A 24,401-nucleotide genomic window follows, 5' to 3' on the forward strand; every position below is an offset into this window, starting at 1 on the left:
ACCAACAAACGTGAAACAAAATAATCAACCAAAAAAAAAAAAAAGATGAAAAAGATGAACCCAAACAAAAAAAAATTCATAGGTACCATTATATTCTCTACACGTGTAACACTATAACAATACTATATCGTTGAAATGGAGAGAAAACCAAAGTCAGCAGGGGAAAAAATAACAACGTATAACAAACGAGGAGGGAAAAAACTTGCAACTTTCATTTTATTCGGTAATTGCTGAAAAATCTGGAAAACAAGCTGGCTTTTAAGAGGTTACATTAATGGTAATTACATGGCAGTAGGTACGTATTATCTTTTCGGAGGGTACTTTCATGCCCCTGAGGGTACGCCATGTTTATAGTGAACGACGTGAGCCAATAAGAATCGCGCAAAGGTTAATTTACCAAATCGTTGGCTTTAGCGCTTACAATACGCTTCGAAAATTATCACCCTTCGCGTCAACGCAGCTATTTTGAAGCGAGGTGCGGCGACGCGACTGCTACACTATACAGTAATGTAATTTATTTTCTCTCCTCTCTTATATGCTATATAGAGTTCTAACACAAACGCCATCAAGTACGTTATAAAGAGACATTACAATACCCGAGCAACCTACATTAAAAAGCCGTATCAAAATTAAACCGACGACGTATTTCATTGGTATAACAAAAATCGTCAATAAAATTTTCAAATTACAAATTAAAACGTTTTATAAAAGTTTATACTCGGGGTTGAATTTTCAAAAACAATTCGAAACTTACAAATCGAACACGAGTATAGAAACCTTCGAGCAATTAAGAAAAAGGAAACAGATTTTTACAAATCGTTGGTAGATATAAAATTGAATCACCTTAAAAAAAAAAATAATATAGATTTTGAACGCAGAAAACAGACGATACACGTGTCCACGATAATGAATTTGATTTCTCGATGTCGAAATAGGCATATTTCAAATAAATTGTTCGAAAATGATAACCGCAGGATATACATGACGAAAATGATTCGTTTTTCGTTCCATAAGATATCTACACGTTGTACGTAAGCCCTTATGCAGGTATCCCTCTTCGAGGTCGTTCATCGTATCAAAATATCTAAATATTTGTCGAAAGCTACGAATCGATTTTTCTTTACAAAACAATAATAAATTTTTACCCGCAAGAAGGGGAGGGGCCTAAATCCCCAAAGGCGACGAACTACATACACTTTTTTGGCCTATTATAAAATTTGAAGAGCAAAAAACTCACTCATATTATGATGTACACCCAAATTACAGAGGAATAAGTGTAAAATCAAGATATTAATTTTTTGGTGGTGGGGAGTGGCTTATAATTGGACATAAAATTTTTAAGAAAAATTCTATGCAACCTTTCAAATATCAAGCTGAAATCCAAAATTTGAATCTTTTTGATTCCATGGAGGATAAAATATACCCCCTCCTTCAATAAATTGCAATTTTTGAAAAATTCAAATGCTTACCTTCAACGCCGCTTAAAATTATTCCGACCGCTGGATTCTCGCATACGATTTCCCGAATTAATATATTCCTCGAATGAATTTTCCCTAAAAGCATGTATTTCCAAATGTAAAAATTTCCTGCTATTTTATAGTAACCTTACACAACTTTAAAGCAATTTTGACAAAAAAATGAATCTTCCCTGGAAATTTGACGGGAAAAAGTAGGATTTTGGCAGCAAAAAAAAGTAAGACTTTTAGGCAAGTTGAAAAAATTACGTCATTTTGGGATTCTTTTTTACAGTTTTTGCAAAACAGTAAAATTATTTGCAAAAAAAAATTGTTTCTTGTTAAGTAATTCTGATTTTTTTTTAAAAAAACTATTTTTTTTTTGCAATTTTGGCAAAAAAGCAGATTTTTTGCTACAATAAAACAGGACTTTCAAGAAATGTTGACTTAAAAAAAAATTTCTGTATTTATTTTTCCAATAAAAAAAGACATTCAGATAACTTTGACTAAAAATCCGGTTTTTTGATAATTTTTTTATTAAAAAAATGGGCACTTCGTGCAATTTTGGCCAACAAAGCAGGTACGATTTTTTGATAATTTTGGTAAAAAACTGTTTTTTTTTCGACAAAAAAAGCAAGACTTTCTGAAATTGTTTTTTAAATGACATCGATTTTCTATAGGTACTTAAGGGCTTCTTAAGCACGTTTAAAAATAAAAAATCAGCATAGTCGAAATCAATTTTATAGAGAATTAAATTGGGGAATATATATTGGCACGACAGAAAAAGTGATTCGAACGACAAAATAGGGTATTTCAACGGCAATTTATTGTGAACTATGGTTCAGCACGACAATTTAGGTAATACGAACGACAATTCGATTTCATACAACGACGAAAGAAATATAATCCACGTCCAAATAAAATGTTGACCCCCCCCCCCCCCCCTAAAAAATATTGCTCGGAAAAATACATGATTTCCCGCCTAAAAAAATGCAGAAAAATAACTCACTTTTCTGAAGAAAAAAAAAGAATTGTTAAAATAAACAAATAATTTTACGAATGAGAAGTCCTTCATTTTTTGAAAAAATTCCTTTTTCAAGTTGAATTCAAAAAAGTTTTGTTTTCCATAAAAACTTGAAATTTCTCGCAGAAATTGCTAAAAATTGTGGAAAATTTGTAGATTTTTTTTTAGTTGCTAAAATTGTGAAACAGTTTTTTTTGTCAACATATTTTTCATAATTAATTGTCAAAAAGTCCTTCTTTTTTTCAGAATTATCTACCAAATAAATTCTGCTTACTACAAAACTGCCAAAAATCTTGCTTTTACAAAAATTGCCATCAGTTTTCTATTTTTTTGAAAAAAATTTCCTTTCATGTTTTTTGGTGAAATTCCAAAAAAAAACTAGCCCAAATCGCTAAAAATAAACTGTTTGTTTTTTTTCTAACATTGTGAACAAGTTTTAATTTTTTGGTCAAAACCACCAAAAAAATGTTGCTTTTCATCGAACCAATCTAAAAATCTCGTTTTTCTGCCAAAATAACTGTCAAAAAATCTTACTTTTTGTTAAAACTACCCATAAGTTTGGTCCTCCAATTACTCCTATCTTCTTCCGTTGGCCAAAAAAGCACGTTCAAACACTTTTTTTAACATTCAAAAAGTGGAATTTTTGAAAAATATTGACGTGGAGGGGACACAAAGGAACGGCTTTAGTCAGTCCCGAATAACTCATTTTAAAAATCAAGTATTTCAAAAAAAAACTGAACCAACCAAAAATATAAAGTTTCAAACTGGAGTCGGGTCCAGCCAATAATTCAATATTCATAAATTTATGTACTCCCCCCTCCCTCCTCCAGAAATCTATTGAATTTGATTAAAAATTACAAAAAAAAAATGCCTTTCACGAAATTTTTTGGAAAAACAATAAAATGTCGACTTTGGACTTGTGATCATTTTTTTTTTAGCTAGATTTCAACTTTTCAATTCTGAAAACTTTACGTTTCCTTCAAGTTCTGCTGATAGATTCAGATATCCTGTTTCATATTAACCCCCATGGGCTAATGAAAATCATACGAAATCCATATTATCCAGCACCAAAACTCACATCATGAAAAATATGATGATAAACTTGATGATCACCCTATAAACAAGCTGAATGCATTTTAGTATTGTGTATGCGATTCCATTATTATGTACTTCTCTTCTATAGCACAAAAGCGAGAAACTGAACACGAAGGTGGAGAAAGGTACAACCCTGGGCCACGAGCCACTAAGGGGTTGGTAGTTATAGATACCAGAATAGATACAGTTTACATGAGGTCAGATACGGTATTCTTATACTTACATCGACTAATAATTGTACTTACAAGGTAGTAGCTTTTACGATGATAGCTTTTATAAACATGAGATAGGCTACTTAGTTGAGCTGTAACGGCATCGCCGACGTCATCATCAGCACAAAACCAGTACCCTAAGGATACAGTAAGCTATGCTCTATGCAGCAGTTTCGTTATTTTTTTGAACTCGAATTGAACAATTTCCAAGTAAATTCCATCTATGGTATTTTTTCTGGTCATTTTGTAGTTCTCCTTCAGCCTTCACACATTAATATTTTAGCTTCACTGCAGGTGATTATCGTTTCTCGTTTATAATCACACGAATAGGTATATCTATTTTACGCCAATTCTGCTACCATGTCCACAAAATACACCTCCAGAGAAAAAGACGAAATGGCAATATTTTCCGACAGTTGTTTTCCACTTTGATACATATTCCATCTTTCATATTGTGCGATGATTCGCGGCGTCATCGTCGCAACGCTCGTTTAATATTCTGGACCATGTTCGCGTCGATATTTCTAATTTGCGCGGCCGCGCCGTGCCTCTCTTCAGTCATCGTGCGTTTTCGTTGTTCCATCTTTTTGCAAATAAAACTCTCTCGTTCTGTGAAAAACAAGAAAACACTCTTTTCTCTCGCTTTCGCTCTCTTCACGTGCCCGACGTCGCCACCGCCGCCAAATTCGAATACAGTTCCAAAAAGGAAATATCTTCGGAAAAGCGCGCGCGAATATAATGTAAATGGATAGCAATTTTCTGAACCAATGAACCGAAAATAGAACAATGTGTTTGGAATTTCAGCGGTGTTCCGACCGAGTAAACTAATCAACGCGCCGCGGCAATTCCTGCGGGATTTGTACGGTGCGGTGACGACTCCGCAATTAGAATTTTGAATTTCTGCTACTCGACTCCGTATATGCTTACATCGCATCGCATCGTATCATAGGTACCTACTTCTCTAAATAACCTTACTTTTCTCTCCCACTTCGCTCGCTGCTTTCGTAAACTACCTCGATATTTTAGCCTCAAGGTGTATCTCTATACGCGGTATTTCGCTTATTCTTGCCAACAACGACGTGAGAGAACCAATACACACGCAATTTTCGATACCTATCTGTACACACACAAACAGGTGAACAAATACGCGGCTTTCCGTAAGTTCAACTTTCGTCTTTCGATTCGGGCGCGAAAATTGTAATTCAACTAATGAAACAGATATGCGCAAAAATACGAACATCAATAATCAGGAGTAAAAATCTCTTTTGCATTCTTCATACATGAGGTGATTTACTAATGACTTTCTAATCCATGTTCTCGTCAGATATTCAAGTCCAATTTTCATCACAAAGTTATTCTGTGATAATTGTGAGTTATTTTCAATCTTGAACTAGTCACCTTCACATAATATGTACTCGTAAGTACTTACATATTTGACGAAAAAAATCGTCAACTCTAACGCTCTGAGTACCTAATGAAGAAAATGAAAATGAAATTCATTTTTTAAAAACACTCACGCATTAAGTATGCGTGAGAAGATCGACGTTTCTTCAAATATCTACAAATCTTTTACAAAGAACAAATTGAGTCACTTTTTTTGAAACATTTGTACACCAATAGACCATATTTGACTGACATCACAACATGGCGGATTTGGTCCTTATCAGTACCTTTTTCTTCAATTTTGGGGCAAATATCACGTATAAGTGGCACTTTTTAAAGAATTCTCCATGAATATGTAAAATTTTAAAAAACTAACCAGAAAAAACAAATTCTCGAAAATACTTCAGTTTTTCGGTATTTTAATTTAAAATTTATCTACTCGCGAGAAAAAAAGCGAAAAGTAATACTTTTTTCAGGATATTTGCCCCAAAAATTTACTGATAAGAAGCGACAACGGCTCTAAATTTACCGATTGTTTACGTTTTCAAGATATGGACAATATCGTTCGAATATGGTCTATTTATCTGTTTACAATCGAATCGAATCATTTTGAACGAATATCGACTCATTTCCTTACTTTTTGGTGAATCATTCGCGAACGAATTGATTCGGATAAGTGACTCGTTCGCGAACAAATCGACTTATTTCCTTACTTTTTGGTGAATCATTCGCGAACGAATTGAATAATTTTTGGTAATTCATTCGCGAACGAATTGAATAATTTTTGGTAAATCAATCACGAACGAATTGAATAATTTTTGGTGAATCATTCGCGAACGAATTGATTCGGATAAGTGACTCGTTCGCGAACAAATCGACTCATTTCCTTACTTTTTGGTGAATCATTCGCGAACGAATTGAATAATTTTTGGTAAATCAATCACGAACGAATTGAATAATTTTTGGTGAATCATTCGCGAACGAATTGATTCGGATAAGTGACTCGTTCACGAACGAATCGATTCATTTCCTTACTTTTTGTTGAATCATTCACGAACGAATTGAATTATTTTTGGTGAATCATTCGCGGACGAATTGATTCATAATCGCGAACGAATCGATTTGGATAAGTGACTCGTTCATGAACGAATCGATTCATTTCCTAACTTTTTGTTGAATCATTCACGAACGAATTGAATAATTTTTGGTGAATCATTCGCGAACGAATCGATTCGGATAAGTGACTCGTTCATGAACGAATCGATTCATTTCCTTACTTTTTAATGAATCATTCACGAACGAATTGAATAATTTTCGGTGAATCATTCTTGAACGAATTGAATAGTTTTTGGTGAATCATTCGCGAATGAATTGATTGGTATAAGTGACTCGTTCGCACGTTTGCGAACGAATCGATTCATTTACTTAATTTTTAATTGAATAATTTCAATCGGTCCAAAGGTTCCTGAGAAATTACATTTTAAATGTATTTTGTGCAAAGTCGCCCCATGAAAATTACCAAAAACTCGACTTTGTTTGCGATTAGCCTCAAAAGCTGCAAAGTTTTGGATCATGGCGATTGTCTTCCCTTGTAGGAACGGCGAATGACGAGCTGGTGAGACTTCAAGTTTCATAAAAATTGGTTCAGTCGTTCATCAGCGTAATCATTTAAAAGTGAAAAATGTTGAAAAAAATTTTGTCGCTCGATAAACTTGGAAGCTTTGAACTTTGAAACATGATGATCACGACGAAATGTCCGGCTATAGTGGTGATATTTTAAGTTTGATCAAAGTCGGTCCAAAGGTTCCTGAGAAATTAAATTTTAAATGAATTTTTGTACAAATTCACCCCAATGAATCATTCAAAAAAAAATTGTTTCAAGGGCGATTTCTAAACATTTCCATGATGTATAAACTTTTCTGAGTAAGGTGAACTAAATGTAAATTATTCCTTTAATTCAACTCTCACACATCAAGAACTGCTAGTTTTAAACCATCCTGGAGCCGCCAGCGAATTTTCAGTTTCTCCAAAAACTTCAAATCATTCTGAAAAAGCCAAAACTGAACTTAAGCACCTAAAACTTTAGTCGATGGTTAAGTGGCACCCTTCAACTTTTCTGGGCGGTTACAACGGAATTTCAGTAGTGCCAATTCAAAAATGAATTTTCGACCAATCAGTAAAAATAATAGAAAATTGTGAAAAAATCAAAGTTTCAGAGAAGGTATAAGAAACGAACGCTGCCTGTTTTGAAAACGACTTACGTATTTTGAATGATTTTGGACTCTCCAGAACAATGAGAATTTTTTGGAGAAAAAAAGGGTGCCTCCCTAATCCTGGGTAAAATAAATGAAAATCTCCTGGATTGGGATTTTTGAAATTTTAATTGAACATTGTTAGGTACCTCTAAAAAAAAAAATGTTGGATCCAAAAAAATATTTCCTTGTCCCTTCCTCCCTTCCCCCTTGCGCATAATGACGAAACAACTTTTTTCAGGGGAAAAATCATATACTTCAACGAGCTTTGAATTATCTGAAAAATAGATCGACGCAGAATCTCAAATTTCTTCATTTGGGACCGGTCCATTTTTTCCTAAACAGGTTGGGTAGCGACAGAAGCGAAAAACACGAATTTTTCAAAAATGCCCTCTCTTTATGAGCCCATTTCTCCCCTCCAGGGGAACCTCCAGAGCTGAAACTTTTTCTGAGTAACTTCCAACTCAAAGTGAAGGTCCCTGTTGAATTTGGTCAAAATCCGCTAAGTGTTGTTTTTTTTTCGTGACGCATCCTAGCTGACGTTCTCGAATTTTTTGAACACACTGTACCACTGCGGCAACTTAGATATTATACCTATACAACTTTAACCGAAAACGAGAAAACTTGTACTAACCAATCGAACTGAAAACTTAGCCGGTCAGCTATACATAATACAAAGAGAAAACTAACCGACGTATTTGTTATATCCTCGCTCAACTACCTTAACGCACAGAAACAAAAAGTTATTTCGTTATACAGTCGGGCGTTGATTACATAATCAAAGAACTTTATACCAACTTGTTAATTTTTTCGATTATACGGTAAAACCACCGAGAAAATACAACAAAGAAAACCTAAGTGCACCTCTTTAGAAATCACAATGGGTACACCTTAATCTGGAACATTTTTCGATGAACTTTATATAAAGCGAAATTCCATTTTCGTGCTAAACACGTGGATCACGGGGCTATACAGATTTTGTATGTAGGATAAGTTGAAAGCATATCAGATAATTAAATAAAATTACACATGTAATCCATCCAGACTTATATTCAGAGGAAATGAATTCATTTAAGGTGGAGTACAATAGAGAATTTTGTACTTATTAGGTATTTTTTGGATGTTCAACGACACAAAAAAAAACTTGATTTTTCTCACAGTCATATTTTAATTTAAAGAGAGAGAGAGGATGACTTTTCATTTTCTCAAATACCTACTCCTAGTTTTCCAGACCAACTGCAACTTTTCCATTTTGTTACACGCTATTAGACACGTAAAGTACTCCAGAACTTCAGAAGTCAAGAAAGAAGGAAAGAAGTATTGAAATAATTTTTCAAAATCGCAATCATCTCAATAGATTTAACCTTTCACAGCTCTGAAAAAAAATCTCCTCGTCACAATCTTCAAATCTTAAACCGATCCCCCCCCCTACTCTCTGCATTTCCCACATCACTTTCTACGTACTTATTTAATACGCAACAACCACAATTAATTATCGTACACGAGAGTAAAAATCTCATAACACATCGAGCAAAACGAGAAAACATCCCTGTTGCAGAGATGAAAAAAAAAGGGAAAAAGGTGTTTCTACTAATTAAACTACACGACAGCGTCTGAACTCGCGTCTAACAACACGTTACAAAATTTAAAATCCGACAGTTTTTCCATTTTCCCTCCTCGTAAACAACATCGTCGTCGCGCATAAACAACGAAGAAAATTTTCAAAAAAGTTAAAATAATTTACGCAAAATATGGCGATGATGACGACAACCACGGTGTTATTCGCTCTCCCTCTTGCTTTCTGCCTTCATCTTCCATTCTTCTACTGTATCTCGCGTCGCTATCTTCATTTTTAATAAACAAAACGAAAAACAAAACGAAAAACAAAAACAAAACAACCAAACTTAATTCTCTCTGTTGCGCCCGTTCGTATCTGCTTGAGAAAATTTTCCTACTCTCGTATTCTTCACGCATATTTTAATATACACGCCGTACTTTTTATAAAGCTGCTATACTTATTTTCTTCTCGACGAAAAACTTCATCCCCGTTGGTATGTATAACTTTTTCTATACATAAGTATGAGAATATGGGTACCAAAAAGTTATATTTTTATAATATAATAATAATTTACTTAGTAAGTAAAAGTATAGGAACGTGAATATAACATAAACGCAAATACAGATAGGTACCTAAACTTACATTTTAATTTATTCTTTTAGTTAACTTATAATGAAATCCGAGTTCTTAAATCCTTTAGATTGGTAAAGTAGCAAGTTATACCTTCGCTAGGGTATCACCCAGACATTGCTAAAACAAAAGCGCCAATCTTAAACCTCCTTTGAGATCATCTTCCTACAACTTCTTTTCATCTTGGGGCTATTTTATGCCCATTTCACTTGACCAAAAAAAAAATCATTTACATTCTAAGCAAATTTGTCATTTGTTATTACATTTTTCCGTACACTAAATCTTTGCTTTGCTTTTGATGCTTCATATACGTGGCGGCGAGTCTCGCTGAACAAAAGGTTCGCTATGAAAAGAAACACGGCTTTCGTAGTGGGGTCAGGTATTAAAAGATGAATACTTTTGGGGTCGAGGGACCGTAGAATCTTAACTTTGCTTCGACTCTCTTATTGATGCATTAAAAGCTCGTAATCAAAGCTTTTATTCCCTCGACTTAATATCCCCAGTAGTATCATCTCTTTATGGCGCACCACTCTTTCAATCACTTTGTATAGTGTAAAAATGATTCAGACACTATTAGTCCTCTTTGCCATATAACGTAGGTACTATATCTATATTCTCTCCTACGAGTATATACTGCCATAATAAGGGGTAACTAAAATACACGGTATTATTAAAAACAACAATACCAGTCGAGCTAGAAAAAAAAAAAAGGCCTATAAACCTATCTACGCTTTATAAGTTTACACTGCATGCTTCCTGATGTTTTGCGCCAACAGTTCGGTAAATAAATTAATTATTCAAATTAACTTTTGAAAAATTATTATTATCAAGTTCATTATAATTTTGTTTCAGCTTCTTGCATTTTTTAAACCAAAAAAATAATAAACAGCTGTTTTAATCCCACTTGGGGTTTGATTAATGGGTTTAGCTGACCTCTATCAGCTAAACACTTCCAAACGTGAGGATGAGTAGGTAAAGTGTATTCTGCATTTCTGCTCGTCTGGCGGTTCATCGTGTGCCATGGTCGTCGTGTGTGTCATATTAGAATACCGTTATAGGTATACATCTTACTTTTGGGTAGGTACTTAGGTAGGTATTTAAAAATATTTCCCATTAATTTCGAATGAACGTATTATGCATGCTTGCCTACATTTGTCATAATTTCGCGAGAAAAAATTACTTGAATATGAATGATGAACATACATATCCACTTAGGTATTTGAAATGACGCCTAGTATAATAAAATAATGGTATTTTTTTGGGGGGGGGGTCATTTTATTTTTGAAATGAATAGGCCTTAGACTGAACCTAATCTAAATTTTAGAGTTTTCGAGACCTAGGCAATCCTAATTAATTTTCACACTTGAATCAAGCGATTGCGAGACATAATTAATTTTAAAATTTAAAATAAACTCAATGTAAAATCTCGTATGTTGCCAAACCTGACCAATTTTTAAATTACTCATAACCGAAGTTGATCTAAAATTTTGTGTTTGACAAACCTCATCAATTTACAAATCTGAAACATCTGAAATTTCGTGTTTAACAAACGTAATTAATTTTCAAATTTAAATTAAACCCAACTTAAAATTTTCAAGCTAGCAAACCCAACCAATTTTAAAAATTGAACCAAAACCGAACCTAAATTCCTCTCTGATATAATCTAAGATTTCAGCATTGGAAAACCTAATCAAATTTCTAATTTACAGTAAAGGCACGTTCTCAATTTCTTCCTCGCAAAAATCACTCCAGTAGGAAACCAAAAAATAACCACAAACTAATCAAAAAATGATGTGACAAAACATGAGCAAAGTATTATAATGAAGAAATCGATCACCCCCCCCCCCATTACTTATTTCGATTTGAAATGTTCTAGTTTTTGAGGTATAATTTTAACTATTTTAGCAAAAAACAGGACTTTCTAGCAATAATTTGTAAAAAAGAGATACTTTTTCGAAATTCTTGTTTAAAAAATAAGATCAAGTAAGTACATATTTTGCAACTTTTTGATATCTTAAAGGGGATACTTTATAGAAATTCTTGCCAAAAACATGAGAATTTTCGGAAACTTTTGACAAAAAAAAAACAACAAACAATATTAAGGTTTTTGAGCAACTGAAAATTCTTCAATTTTTTTTGAACGTTTGTGCTCTTTGGCCTTGTACAGTAGGTATTTCAATCTACTAATTCAACCTTTCAGATTTTGTTACAAAAAAGTGTGCATTTTTTGGGAATTTTTGCTATTTTTGGTTGATACTGACACTGAGACTTTGGCAGTATTAGCAAGAGGCAAGCTTATTAGCAATTTTTGGAAAAAAGTAAAAAAGCAAGACTTTTTGACAGTTTTTGACGAAAAAAAATGAAAATTGTTGAAAATTTTTAGTAAAAATAAAGGCCTTTCAGCAATTTTGGAAAAAAACTTCGGATGAAAATCAAGACTTGGACAATTTTAGCAAAAAGCAAACATTTGGCAATTTTTGGAAAATTCTAGCAAAAAGCGAGACTTTTGGGTATTTTTTTTTCAAAGTGGGACTTTTTGATTTTTTTCCAAAAAGGCAACAATTTTTGGTACAAGATGAGACTTTTTGGCCATTGGAAATATTAGCAATGAGGAAAAGCTTTTTAGCAATTTTTGGCAGAAAGTAAAAAGGCGAGACTTTTTGAGAATTTTTGATGAAAAATGAGAATTGTGGACAATTTTGATTTTAAAAAAACAAAACTTTACAGCAATTTCCGTGAAAAACGAAAATTGGAAATTTTTGGCAAAAATCAAGACATTGACAATCGAATGCTTTTTGACTTGACAAGTTTAATAAGAAAGTTTTTGGTAAAAAAGCGATACTTTTTGGAAATGTTAGGAAAATTCTGACAAAAAATAAGTGAGACTTTTGGATATTTTTTTAAAGTGGCACCTTCTGATTGAGAATTTAAATTTTTGACAAGAAACGAGATTTTTTGGCAATTTTATAAAAATACCGCAATTCCCATAACCTAACCAGTGTTCTGAACCAAACTTAAAGCATCATTCTTGTGTTTTCCTGACCTAATGAATTTTAAGGTTTAAAATAAACCTTATTTATCCAAAATTTCAATGTTCTTAAACTTGATCAAGTTTTCTACCTAATCTAAAATTTCTGCCTTTCCAAACCTTACCAATTTTCAAATTTAATTCAACCCTAATCTAAATTTCTACATTTACAAATAAGCAACAAATAGTATTGATGTTAGGAGATATTTAATTTTTCCAAACAGCTGCCTAGGAAAAAAATGCAAAATCTTTCATATTTTGTATGATTTTCACAATTTTCTCCAATCAATAGGTACACTCTGCTAATCAAACACATCAATAAAATCGTTTCGTAAATAATCAAACGAAGATACACGACCAACGACTACATTTGAGTATGCTACATGCAGAGCACACGAAGCAATCAAATCTAATTAAATTTAACTCTTTAGTAAATCGAGCTCGTTTGTGTAGTTACATTTCGGAACCAGCCAACTATACACGTACACTACGTACCTAATACACTATGCTGGTATAATACGAGTACAAAATACTCCACGAATGTAGCCTTTACGAGCAAACACATGTACAATGTATATAATTTACTACACAAACACAGACACACAAATATCAGCCAAAAGTGGCGCAAAGGGAAGGGCGACGATGATGCTTCTTGGTATTAAATTACGATAGCCGGATTACCACCATTGATTTCACTATGATTAAGGTTTCATTCACCACTGGGGGCAAATTAATATCAGCTTTTTGTAGAAAAATATTTACTCTTCATCATTATGCGGTCTAGTGCAGTCGCTCTCCTTCTCTTCTCGTTTAATCCACTCTTTTTATAGGAGGCTTTTTCATTCGTATAATTACAACCATTATCAGATTTATTATAATCGCGTGGTATGAAATAAAAAAGGGCGAGGGAAATTTATCAATTTTCGATATTGCTCGTATTTTCTAAATACCCACTCCATAGGAATAAGTCCCACAGCTCGCTCCGTAATCGAGAGATTTTTTTCAAAAATCGTTGTAAAAATGTATAGGTACCTCCTTCGAGTTAACCAGCACTCAACTATCGATGAAGCGTCAATTTTTAAATTCGATTAACCGGTTCATCACAACATAAGCACACGTTAACGTTACCTTTAAAAGAATTAAAAACCAAAATACGAGTAAAATAGACAACAACAAAAAATCCCCAACTCTACGAAAAACCCTTGAAAAACCGCAGCACACTTCAGCAACGATACATGTCAACGATCTTACGCTTGTCAATAATAATGGTTTCATTTTTGGATAAATCATCGGTCGTCTTTCTCTCTCTCTCTCGTCTTCGCCATAAACCTTGGTCAGGATTAGGTACGGATGAAAGGAGACATTTGATCGCTTAAAAGGCCAACATTTACGGATAAAAGATTGGTGACACGAGATCGGACTTTGGACACGACCATCTCTCTCTCTCTCTCTCTATCCTTTTCTCTCTTGGTATATCGTGTACGAGCGACCGACGACGACGTATTAAAAGGTAACAGACCACTTCTCCAACGCGCCAATGTTTTTCATTTTACTAAAAACTAGCGCTAAAATTGAGAAAAATGGCCTCGGCTTTTGTAAAACGGACACCACCAATTTTTGCTTGATTACGCTAATTCACGCGCGCTCCTAACTCCCTATACCATCGAGATGTCCGCCAGAATTAGCGTTATTTATCAACCGAGTCTGTCGAAGCGAGAATTTTTGACACGGCGCGATTCTCATCGTTAGTTGAGCGCAATTAAGAGGCGAATGAACAGAGCGATGAGATATCACATCACAGGTACTAACAGAGGATTTTCAAGTATTTTTATAATATGATGATGCTCGAATGATGCTCGTGCCTCCCTCTATTTTCAGATTTTCAAAAGTAAAGGGGGGGTGCAAAATTGGTTCAAAGGTAACAGACAATACAAATTATGAAGCAAAACCTACTTAACTTTTGAGCTAACCATCAGCAAAAAAGCTTTGAATAAAATGCCATCGCATTTTTTTTTTCAAATTTTGTCGACATTTCAGAGCTTACCAGAGAAACAAACTGGAGATGTTTTTAAAAAATTGACCTCAGCGAAATTGACCAAGCTATTTATTTTCTTCACATTTTCTGTGATTTACACATTCAAAAATTCACTTTTCAACACAAACTTTTGGAATTTCACAGTAACAACTTGAAATGGTCGAGAGGTGTCTAATTAGCATCGACCAAAGTTATAGGTGCGAAAATTCATTTTTGGCCCTTCTGGTGTGATTTGAAATTTCTGGAAAAAAGTAAAAAATCGCTAGAAGCTTCTGGAAGGCTCAAAACTAGTAGTAAAATTAAAATGTTGATGCGAAAAAAGTGAATTTAAGGAATCATTTACATTAGTTCACTTGTTGTTGGCTCCACAAAATTGCTATATTTTCATTAAAAAAGTTCAAAAATTGCCCCTACAAAAGCTTTTTTGACTTTTTAAAATTTTTAAGACATGTTTCTTTGATCTAGCGTGGTTTCATTCTAATCGAAGAATTCCAGTTCAAAAGAATCTCTCGTTAAAATTCAGGGTGTAATTTTCATTTCATCACAATAATTATTATGATAGCGAGAAATACCTACATCATTCAAATACATACGTATTGTATAGAGATAGAGCTGCTCTCTATAAGAACCTTCCCATACCATTATAAACTTGAGATAACTGGAGTCCAGTCAGAAAGTCAAGAATAAAGTAGAGAAAACGACATAGACCGACTTCTTGACTTGAATTTTCAACAGATGACAAGTTTTCGCTTTAAAAATGAATTACTAAATACCGGCTAGAATGATGAAAATTGTGATCTATGTACTTTATATTTATTTTCATCATGTGCAAAAAAAAAGTTTACAGAAGAAAAATGCAGGGCAAAAGATGTCAAATGTAGACAAAACTACGTATAGCTATGCAGCTACAAGAGTAGTCAAAGCAACTATTTGCTTTTTGAAATTGATGTTCAAAAATTCATAAAATATCACAAAATTTTAGAGAAATTCTGCTCAAATGCTTCAAATTAGGGATGAGGCCCCGACCAGGACCAGAGTCCGAAACCTAAAAAAACCGCAATCATTTCCTAAAAGCCCGATTGTCCAAGCCCTAAAACCTTAAAAACTGTAATCTACAAAGCCCTGGCCCAAAACCCGGAACCGTTTCCCCTGAAAATCAAGCTTCAAACATGAGACCCAAAACCCGAACCATGATCAGGGCTTTTCGAGGCTTTTCAGGGCTTGTTACTAGCGTTTTTTTGGTACATATTCAGTACCTAGGTAGTTCATTGTTCATTAAAAAATAATACTTGAAAAATATGAATAATTATTAAAAATTCCAAAAAATTTTAATTCTAATTTTTAAAAAAAAAGAACTGTTGGATTTGAATATTTTGAGAAAAGCTAAAGCATACTTACGCTAGTTCGTGCCAAGATTGTATAGATAAAAAAACGTGTTTAAAAAAAAACTTTTTTTGTCGTTTAAAACATTTTTTGTTTGTTTTAAAACTGAAACAGTTCACTATTTTTTTCTTGTTTTAAACAAAAATTCATTTTTAAAAACTGAAAAAAGTGTTCAAATTATCATTTCAGTCTGTATATTCTGAGAATTAGAACTAGGGGATTAAGCACATCGATAAAATCCTCATAAGACCAATGTAAATTCAAGTTCTCTGCCAGTCTGCTTGCAAATTAGGCAAAAAATATCCAGAAATTCGGAATCTGCCCTTAAAATTTTTTTTTTTTCCAACAAAAAATCAAATGAGATTTTACTTTATTCTTCTTTAAAATTGCAATTTGAAGCCCTGGAAGCCTAAGCCTGGACACTGAGCCTTGAAACCCAAACCCAAAATTTCCTGGCCCATATTCAAGCCCAAGACTAATGAATTTTTGATTGAAGCCCAAGCCCTGAAACCTGGAACCTGAAAAAAATCGTTCGGAGCTTCATCCCTGCTTCAAATAACAAAAAAAAAAAGTGTTGAAAATAATGAAGGAAATGGTGTCAACTGTCAAGTCAAGTCTCCTCTCGTCCTCTCCAAGGAACGTTTCCAATCATGAATAAATGAATGATGAATACCTACGTTTTTTTTTTGAGTTGACTATTCAAAATCATTGCCTTAGAAAAATATTGTTTACAGCTTAGGAGCATTGGACGGAATGGAAATCAAGGGCAGAGCCGGTAAAGGATAGGGCAGTAAAATTATTTTGAAAAAAATTCAATTATTTATCATTTCATCTTTCATCATTTTCATTTCATGTAGGTATTTTTGTTTTTCGATTCTGCATCATTCTCTAAGGTCTAAACTAAATCAAAATAATCAGTCAGATAAACTAAAACTTCGACTCTTTGAGAAAAATATTAAATAATAAATAAAAAAATAGAATTAAAATTCAAAAATTTAAAAAAAATCCATAACTAAAAAAAACAAACATTTTTAAAAAAAATTTTAAATAAAATCATAAAATGAAAAACAAAAACGCTCCAAGCGAGCCAATATCAAACTAGAATTTTTCAACTCCCTTCAACCAGACATCAAGGCACCTCAAACCTCCGCGATAAACTAGCAAAACAAAAACAAACGAATTTTTGATATCATTGCCCAAAAATCGCGAATATCCAAAAAAAATTCAAAAAACTCGTTATAAAATGGCAGGGAACTTGGACAACAATATATTTCGTAAATCTGGACGGAAAAAATGGACGTTATTTCGTAAGTACTACTCCTACTTCATTATACTTTCGCTTCTAGGAGAAAATCTATCTCCATATGCGGCCCTCCTGTGAAATCTCTCACACGAACTCGCAATAGAACACCCACATATTGGTAGCACACCTTTCTAATATTAATGTATAATTTATATTTTGTTTCGAATCTGTTTCATGTAACATAATACAGGAGGTTCTAGAGGTTTATTTCAAAGAGTCGGTACCGAAATGGCCGAAGATGGATGTCCCGATGCTCAGTTCAAATTAGCCAAAGATTTAATAGAGAAACCTTGTGGTAATGAATATCTTTCAAGTTTCCCCTCGGGCAGTTTCTGTAAGAGTATTCTCAATCTACATCTTCTTCATTCTTTACCATTCATAGATTCGCCAGCTGAAGAGAAAGAAAATGCAACAGAAGGTGTATATTGGTTACTCAGAGCTTCGGAGCAAGGACATGTAGAAGCAACCGAATTACTCAAACAATGTTTAGAAGAAGGAAAAGGTATTTTTAGAATACAGATCCTGAAATCTCCAAGCTTACTCTTCGTCTTGAACTGAAATTTTGTTTAATTGCCAATTTTGAAGGAATTACCGAACATAACATCAGCGAAGTAATCGAATGTCTAGAAACAACGAGAAACGAAAAAATCTCAGTCAAAGCAATCAAGGATCTCTTTATGAAGTAAACTAAATACCTTATATTCACCCCATATGTAATACTTCTAAAATCTAGAACATTTCATTATGCTTTAAATTAATTCACAGCTTCTCCGAAGGCGAAGAATTCATCACAAGTAACCAGCTTTTATCGAAATTACGCGAAGTCGAACAGATAGAAAATACCAAAAAACTACCTCAAATAGAAGCTAATCGTAATCAAGTAGAAGGTATTATCGTTCTCCTCTTCTAATACTTCAAATCCAAATAATTCTCTACGTAACGTTATTTGCATCTTTTACAGACTGGAAAGACAGAATAGACCAACCCAGCGGTCACAAACTAACCGAAGATGTCCTAGTCTCAGCAGCTCGAACATATGCTCGAGGCGAACTACCAACCATCAGTCATTCTTTGGTGTTGCCCGAACGAAGCATATGTAATTTAAAATACGTAAATTCTGTTTTCAAACTATTCCTATTTCCATTGACCTTTTCACGTTTTTACTCGTACTTATTATCGTTCAATCCGCGTCTCTTATTGTCGCTATTTTACGTATCCCCAGCTCACCTGAAAATATTCCTATTTATCATAGTCTATCAAACGTTTAAATTCGAAGCAATTTTTTCCGCATTACCGATGCTCGTATTTTACTCATCGTTTCTAATAATGATCGCGGCCACTTGTCAAATGCTCAAGTATCGCAAACGACTTCGACATTTCCGTTGCTGGTCTAATCTATTTCTGCTCTACGGAGGCGAGAGTTTTTCACCGGAGGAGGCGGAATTCTTGCATTGTCGTAATGGCGTATCTGCTTATGGATTTTACTTCGTATTTCTTCTAGTCAATCTATTCATTCAGTCTTTTACCCCGGTACAGTCGTATTTTCAAGCCGAGGTTACATTTACATCGTTCCTATTCACTATTCTAACGTTGTTTGCGTTCACTGTAAGTTTATATAGCTCTATTTTGGATATTTTGCGATGCTATATTCAATCGTTACATTTTTGTGTGTGTTTTTTTTGCGCAGTTTACCAAATCCAGATATATAAGCGGTCACAAAAGCATCGATTATGTGGGACTATTTTCGTTCATGTTGCATATTTTGGCCAAATACCCTTACGAAACAGATTCGGTAGTGGGAAAGGGCTGGAGGTTTTTGGATTTGCAGATACCAACGTTCGCATCTTACGTCGTAGGTGAGAATAAATCGCTGTAAATTTTCATGTCACAATAATCCGATTTGTACTTATGAATAATGAAATACTTTGTCAAGTACCTACATTTCATTAAATGTGCTCGTGTTCATTCGTTTGTTTTTCTTTTTCAAAGGGAATGGAGTGGAATTCTGCTTGAATTTTCGTGCCATATTCTACCTAATCATACCAGCGGTGCTTTTGAAAATGGCTGCTAGACATAATTGGCGAGGAATCTACACCGATTTCATACCGCATTGTGTAACTTTATCGTGGTGGCAGTTGACGTTAATTTATGCCCAAGGTACATATTTAAAAAATGCATTAAATGGTTTCTCAACAGCTCGCATCTTTCAACATTTACGACCAAGTATACTATGATATTTTGCCAAATTTTCAATTTTTCTCCCTCCCTTCAGAATTTTTAAAATTACGCACTGATTAGGGAACCTCTCGAGGTGTCTGTTTTCGATTTGAGCGGTGATGAGATTTTTTTGAAAGATCATAGTCTGAAATCTCTAAAACCAAAATTGGTTTTTTGATTTTTGGCGAATTTTTGAAAATTCACAATTGAACATCTACAGCGATTTTTGATTTTTTGGAAATAGTCCTGAAATTAATGGCAACTTCTAATTTCGCCATTTCTGACCAATCTGAAGCCTCCTGTGCGATTTTCGATTTCTCCAGCATTTTAAAATTTCTCCAGAAGGTGTGGAAACCAATTTGAGCAATTAAAAATCGAATTGTGTCTATTTGAGCAGATTTTCAGGCAGACATCTCGAGTGTGTTTTTTTGACCAGTATCATTTTAAATGATGACTGGAGAATTCTGGTGCAGAAAACCCATTCGAAATGTCTTCCTGAAAGCCAACTTGAATGTCGATCAACTCGTTAAATACGAGTAAGTACATACATCGAGAATAAGCTGAGCCTCAATTTTAGCTGCCCAAATTAATTTCTACGACTTATGGAGAAATTTTCCAAATTCTGGAGAAATTGAAAATCGCGGTACAGATTTTAGAATGGCTCAAAATTGTGAAATTCTGATTCGGGAAGTTGGTTTTAGACAAAATACAGCCATTCGTGCAAATTTCAAAAAAGTCCTTATAAAGAGAAAACTTTTTTGATTTTTGGAATTAATTTTCCTAGCAAACAAAGCGATGAAAAAAACATTCGAATGCATAGACTCGTTAAATATGCAACTCGATTTTCAACTACCAAAATTAATTAAACTCCTGGAGAAATAAAAAATTGCGTTGGAAGCTCCAGAATGGCTCGAAATTGTGAAATTAGGATTTTTTGAGTTGATTTTATTCGTGCAAATTTCTAAAATTTCCATATAGAGAAAGTTTTTGAGTCATACAGATTACGAAAAAAATGGTCTATTATCCTATCAGTGAATTAACGAGATACGATTTTCATTCCAGATGCAACATGGTATTCTCTCATCAGACCAGCTTTGGCATTAGTAGGAGTAGTGTTCTTCTTGCCATTAACCGCTCTCACAGCTCTCCTCCTTCCTCTGTACACGGTTTACGAGTACATCATCAACAATCAAGAATTATGGACCATGGGAGCTACTATTCTAGCAGCATTAACAATACCAGTGCTGACTTTGAAACGAAGGATCACCGGTAAAATCACCAAGTTTTTCACAGCATTACAAGTACGTTTACGCAGACACAGATTTAATTCATCTGTAAATACTAATTAGCTCATATTCGTGATAATTCACATATAACTCGTTCTTTTAGGTAATCCTTTCGGTCATCGGTATAATTTATTTCTTACAAAAGAACAATATCAACTTAGTTTCAACGTATCAAGAAGTTATAACCGGTGAAACTTCGTACGTAGATGTATCAGAATTCACATCGTATTGCAGCTCATTCCAGACAGTTTACACGGATATTGGTAGAGTAGAAAGAGAACTCACATGCTCCCAGCTGTCAGGGTTACCGGTGCATTGGAAAGGGAAAGTTAAAAGGACCAAGATACGAAACATTCATAATCCTTTAACTTCGTTTAGTAATAAGTTGCCATCGGTAAGCTCTCGAAAATTCAGGTTTCTCCGATCTTCAGTGTCTATGCAATAATGTGATCAATGATCATTTTCATTTTTTTTTTTTTTTTTTTTTTTTTTTTTTTCAGTTCATATCAAAACACTTCAACTGTTGGTTCGGCACTGAATACCCTCTTTGTAGCGAATCGTTTCGGTTATCGTTTTGTAAAACGCTATCGTCATCTTGCCATCTGGGTAATTGGAATAAGTGAGTACTTCTCAAGTTTTCTACTCGATATAAAAATATATCTTAACTAATCATTTCTTCAATGTTTCTATTTATTTAGCTACGAGTTCGAAGTCGCTATAGAAATCAACGTCAACGATGAATATATACTCCCAGCATCTCTCATAGCTAGTCACACGTTTTATAATTTTACTCGTAGGTTGAACGCCGAAGATGATATCATGTTTATTGGGAAACTAATGCCAAATGAGAAGGGTATCTTGAACTCAACTTTCCCTCAAATTGAGCTCAACAGTATCGCTTGTATATCCTGTTTAGATACAGAATTGACCGAAAAATCCGATAAAATTACCATTACGGATTCATATTTTTATAATTTCATTAAATATTTATTAAATTTTCTATTTAATCCGTTAATTGTTTTCAAATAATTGTTCTCGTTTCGTGTTTCACGTTATTAATTTTATGGTTGTAATTTTTCATCATTGTATTTATTATTAGTTCTCCTTAATTTTTATGTAAATAAACGAATTACAGACTGGTTAACATAATTAAAAATATTGTTCCTTGTTACCTTAGAGTTTGTTTAGTGTTATTCTGTGTAGTCTTACGTTAGTAATCTTCAATTTGAATTTCTGAATTTATTTAAAACATAAATTTAAGGTTTCCAACGATTTTACGATTTAAAAAAATGTTATGAATTATTTATTACGTTAATTTTGGTGAATTATAATCCTATCAAAGGAAATGAAATCACGTTTAAAAAACATTTTGTTATTCCGGTTACGTGTATGTTTTTTTTTTCTGAATAAATTTTGTAATTTTTTTTCTTTTTTGTACGATTTTATTTTATAGATTTTTTTCATAATATTTTGTTCAAATTAAATTCGAAAAAACGCGCAATTCCGATTTTCTCCGGACGCAAACGAAATGACACGAACGTTTCTTACTCCGCATACATTTTAGATGCTCCAAGCAGGAATAATATTGCTCCGTATGTAATTTAGACATCCATTAGTTGTTTGTTTCGATTTAAAGCACTAAAGCAGCAACGAAAGTAATTGAATTAGTTTTCATTATGATCGGATTAAATTAAAGTATTATTTCGAGTTACGGTTTAATAGTACATCTTAACTGCGAACATGAGTTCTGGATTCATCACTGAGGCTGAAATAGAGGAACAAAGACGAGTACGTCAAGAAGAATGGGAAAAAGTTCGACAACCAGATCAACCCATCGGTTAGTGAATAGATACTTGATAAAAATATCAGGTAACGCTTTGGAATTTCACTCATCGATTTTCTACTCAACGCACTCACATTCATCACTCAAAATCTTTTCATATAAACCTCAATTTTTCAAGTAAAAATACATACGATAACATTCACAAATCGGCCAAAATCGATAAGTTAAATTCCGAAGTGTTACTAAATCAGTAAACATTTCGTTAGAATATTTGTTTAATTTACAGAAGCACCTGAGGAAGAAATAGATAACCGAACTCTGTACGAACGTTTAGAAGAACAACGTCAAAAGAAAGAATTTGAATATGAAGAAACTCACAGACTTAGTAATTATCACATTTACAAACACAACTCATCTTTCGCACAAACTCGTCGGTATTCTAACGTATTCTTTTTTCTTTTCTGCAGAGAACATGATTAAAGGATTGGACGACGACGAAATCGAATTCCTAGATATGGTCGACCGTACGAAAATGGAAGAAGAAAAACGTCTCATGAAAGAAGAAGCCAAAGAGTTACAAGAATATCGTAACAAAGTAGCTGCTCTAAAAGAACAATCTTTAGCTCAGAAAATCGATGAAGAAGTCACTCCCGTCATTTCCAGTCTCAATGATACTTTAACTTCAGGGTTCGTTGTATTCTACTTTACGCTATTCATGTTTCTGCGAGCCACCCATCACATTTTCGTACTCGTTACAGATCTAAAACGCAGCATCATAAATTACTAGCAAATTTAGCCAAAAAAAGAGCATCATCTGATAAGTTACCTAGCCCTCCTGCTAAAAAATCGGCCGACGAGAAAAGTTCCTCAGATGCTACAGTACCTGACGATGCTGAATCCAAAACAGCCGACAGCCAAGGTACTGATTTATCTAACTCTGATGTTAATTTAAATGCTAATTCGTTCGGGAATGGAGTTTTACGTCAAATAATGAGTAAGTATCACGAAACGAATCGCATTAAGATGTAATGACCGAAGAAATGAGTCTCGTTTCAAACCGAGTATTTACGTAATTATTTTTTATTCGCAGCTTATCCTACGGCTATGAAATGTGTCGGTGTTTTACCTGGTATTGGATCTTACATTTCGGAAGATTCTAGCGACAGCGATCAGACTTCTGGTTCGGATATTGAAGATCAACAAAGTTATGATTTGAAAGGCCAAAAACTTCAAGGGAAAAAGTAACCGAGGAGATACTCGTTATATTAATTAATAGAAACGTCGTTTTTAATTTTAAGACTGTTGAAGAATTGGTTTGAAATTTCGAAATTTTAATTACGTTTAGTTTAAAATTATTAAATATATATTACTTTTTTTAGAAACGTTGTTTAGATTGTGATTTAATAATCAATGAAGCCATTTCTATAGCTACGTGAAGTTAAAATGAGCACGAACATTCGATCAGGGAATCATTTCAACAGTAACCGAACAATCGAGCTACGAGTAAAATCATCGAAAGCACAGAGATCGAGCTAACCAGATGTACTCAAACTTTGGGGATACGACTCCTAAACGATAATTTGCTCATAAAATGCTTTGCTGTGGTAAACAGTATATCTTTTTATTCCACTCTATAATGATTAGAATCGGTACCATTACTTGTGCTTTCGATTACCACGTGACTCCCAAAATATAAAGATTCAATTACTAGAGCAGACTGTACTTTACATTTACGATCGTCAAGTATTCAATGAGAGT

At 33.8% G+C, this 24,401-nt stretch overlaps 2 protein-coding genes and 1 long non-coding RNA gene across 4 annotated transcripts in view; 2 read left to right on the forward strand and 1 right to left on the reverse strand.

The window, feature by feature from the left end:
* Positions 1–24,401, reverse strand: part of LOC135847337 (uncharacterized) — a 110,599-nt gene that overhangs the window by 85,184 nt on the left and 1,014 nt on the right. The gene's annotated exons all lie outside the window — the stretch shown is intronic.
* On the forward strand, positions 17,202–22,036 carry wfs1 (wolframin ER transmembrane glycoprotein wfs1). Its single transcript, XM_065366785.1, has 12 exons — positions 17,202–17,361; positions 17,548–17,652; positions 17,740–17,859; positions 17,943–18,039; positions 18,123–18,244; positions 18,319–18,962; positions 19,045–19,213; positions 19,347–19,514; positions 20,637–20,875; positions 20,964–21,254; positions 21,361–21,479; positions 21,559–22,036. The coding sequence occupies exons 1-12, from the start codon at positions 17,298–17,300 to the stop codon at positions 21,887–21,889; spliced, it is 2,469 nt and encodes an 822-aa protein (XP_065222857.1). The 5' UTR covers positions 17,202–17,297; the 3' UTR covers positions 21,890–22,036.
* LOC135847329 (PSME3-interacting protein) lies at positions 22,430–24,025 on the forward strand. Of its 2 annotated transcripts, none has more exons than XM_065366800.1 (5): positions 22,430–22,697; positions 22,930–23,028; positions 23,111–23,330; positions 23,402–23,562; positions 23,734–24,025. In XM_065366800.1, exons 1-5 carry the CDS (start codon positions 22,601–22,603, stop codon positions 23,886–23,888), a joined length of 732 nt encoding a protein of 243 aa, XP_065222872.1. In that variant the 5' UTR covers positions 22,430–22,600; the 3' UTR covers positions 23,889–24,025. The 2 variants fall into 2 exon arrangements, with proteins under 2 accessions (XP_065222872.1, XP_065222870.1); XM_065366798.1 differs by having other exon boundaries at positions 22,431–22,697; positions 23,402–23,637.

The sequence above is a fragment of the Planococcus citri genome, chromosome 5 (genome assembly GCF_950023065.1).
Source record: "Planococcus citri chromosome 5, ihPlaCitr1.1, whole genome shotgun sequence".
NCBI classification, from domain to species: domain Eukaryota; kingdom Metazoa; phylum Arthropoda; class Insecta; order Hemiptera; family Pseudococcidae; genus Planococcus; species Planococcus citri.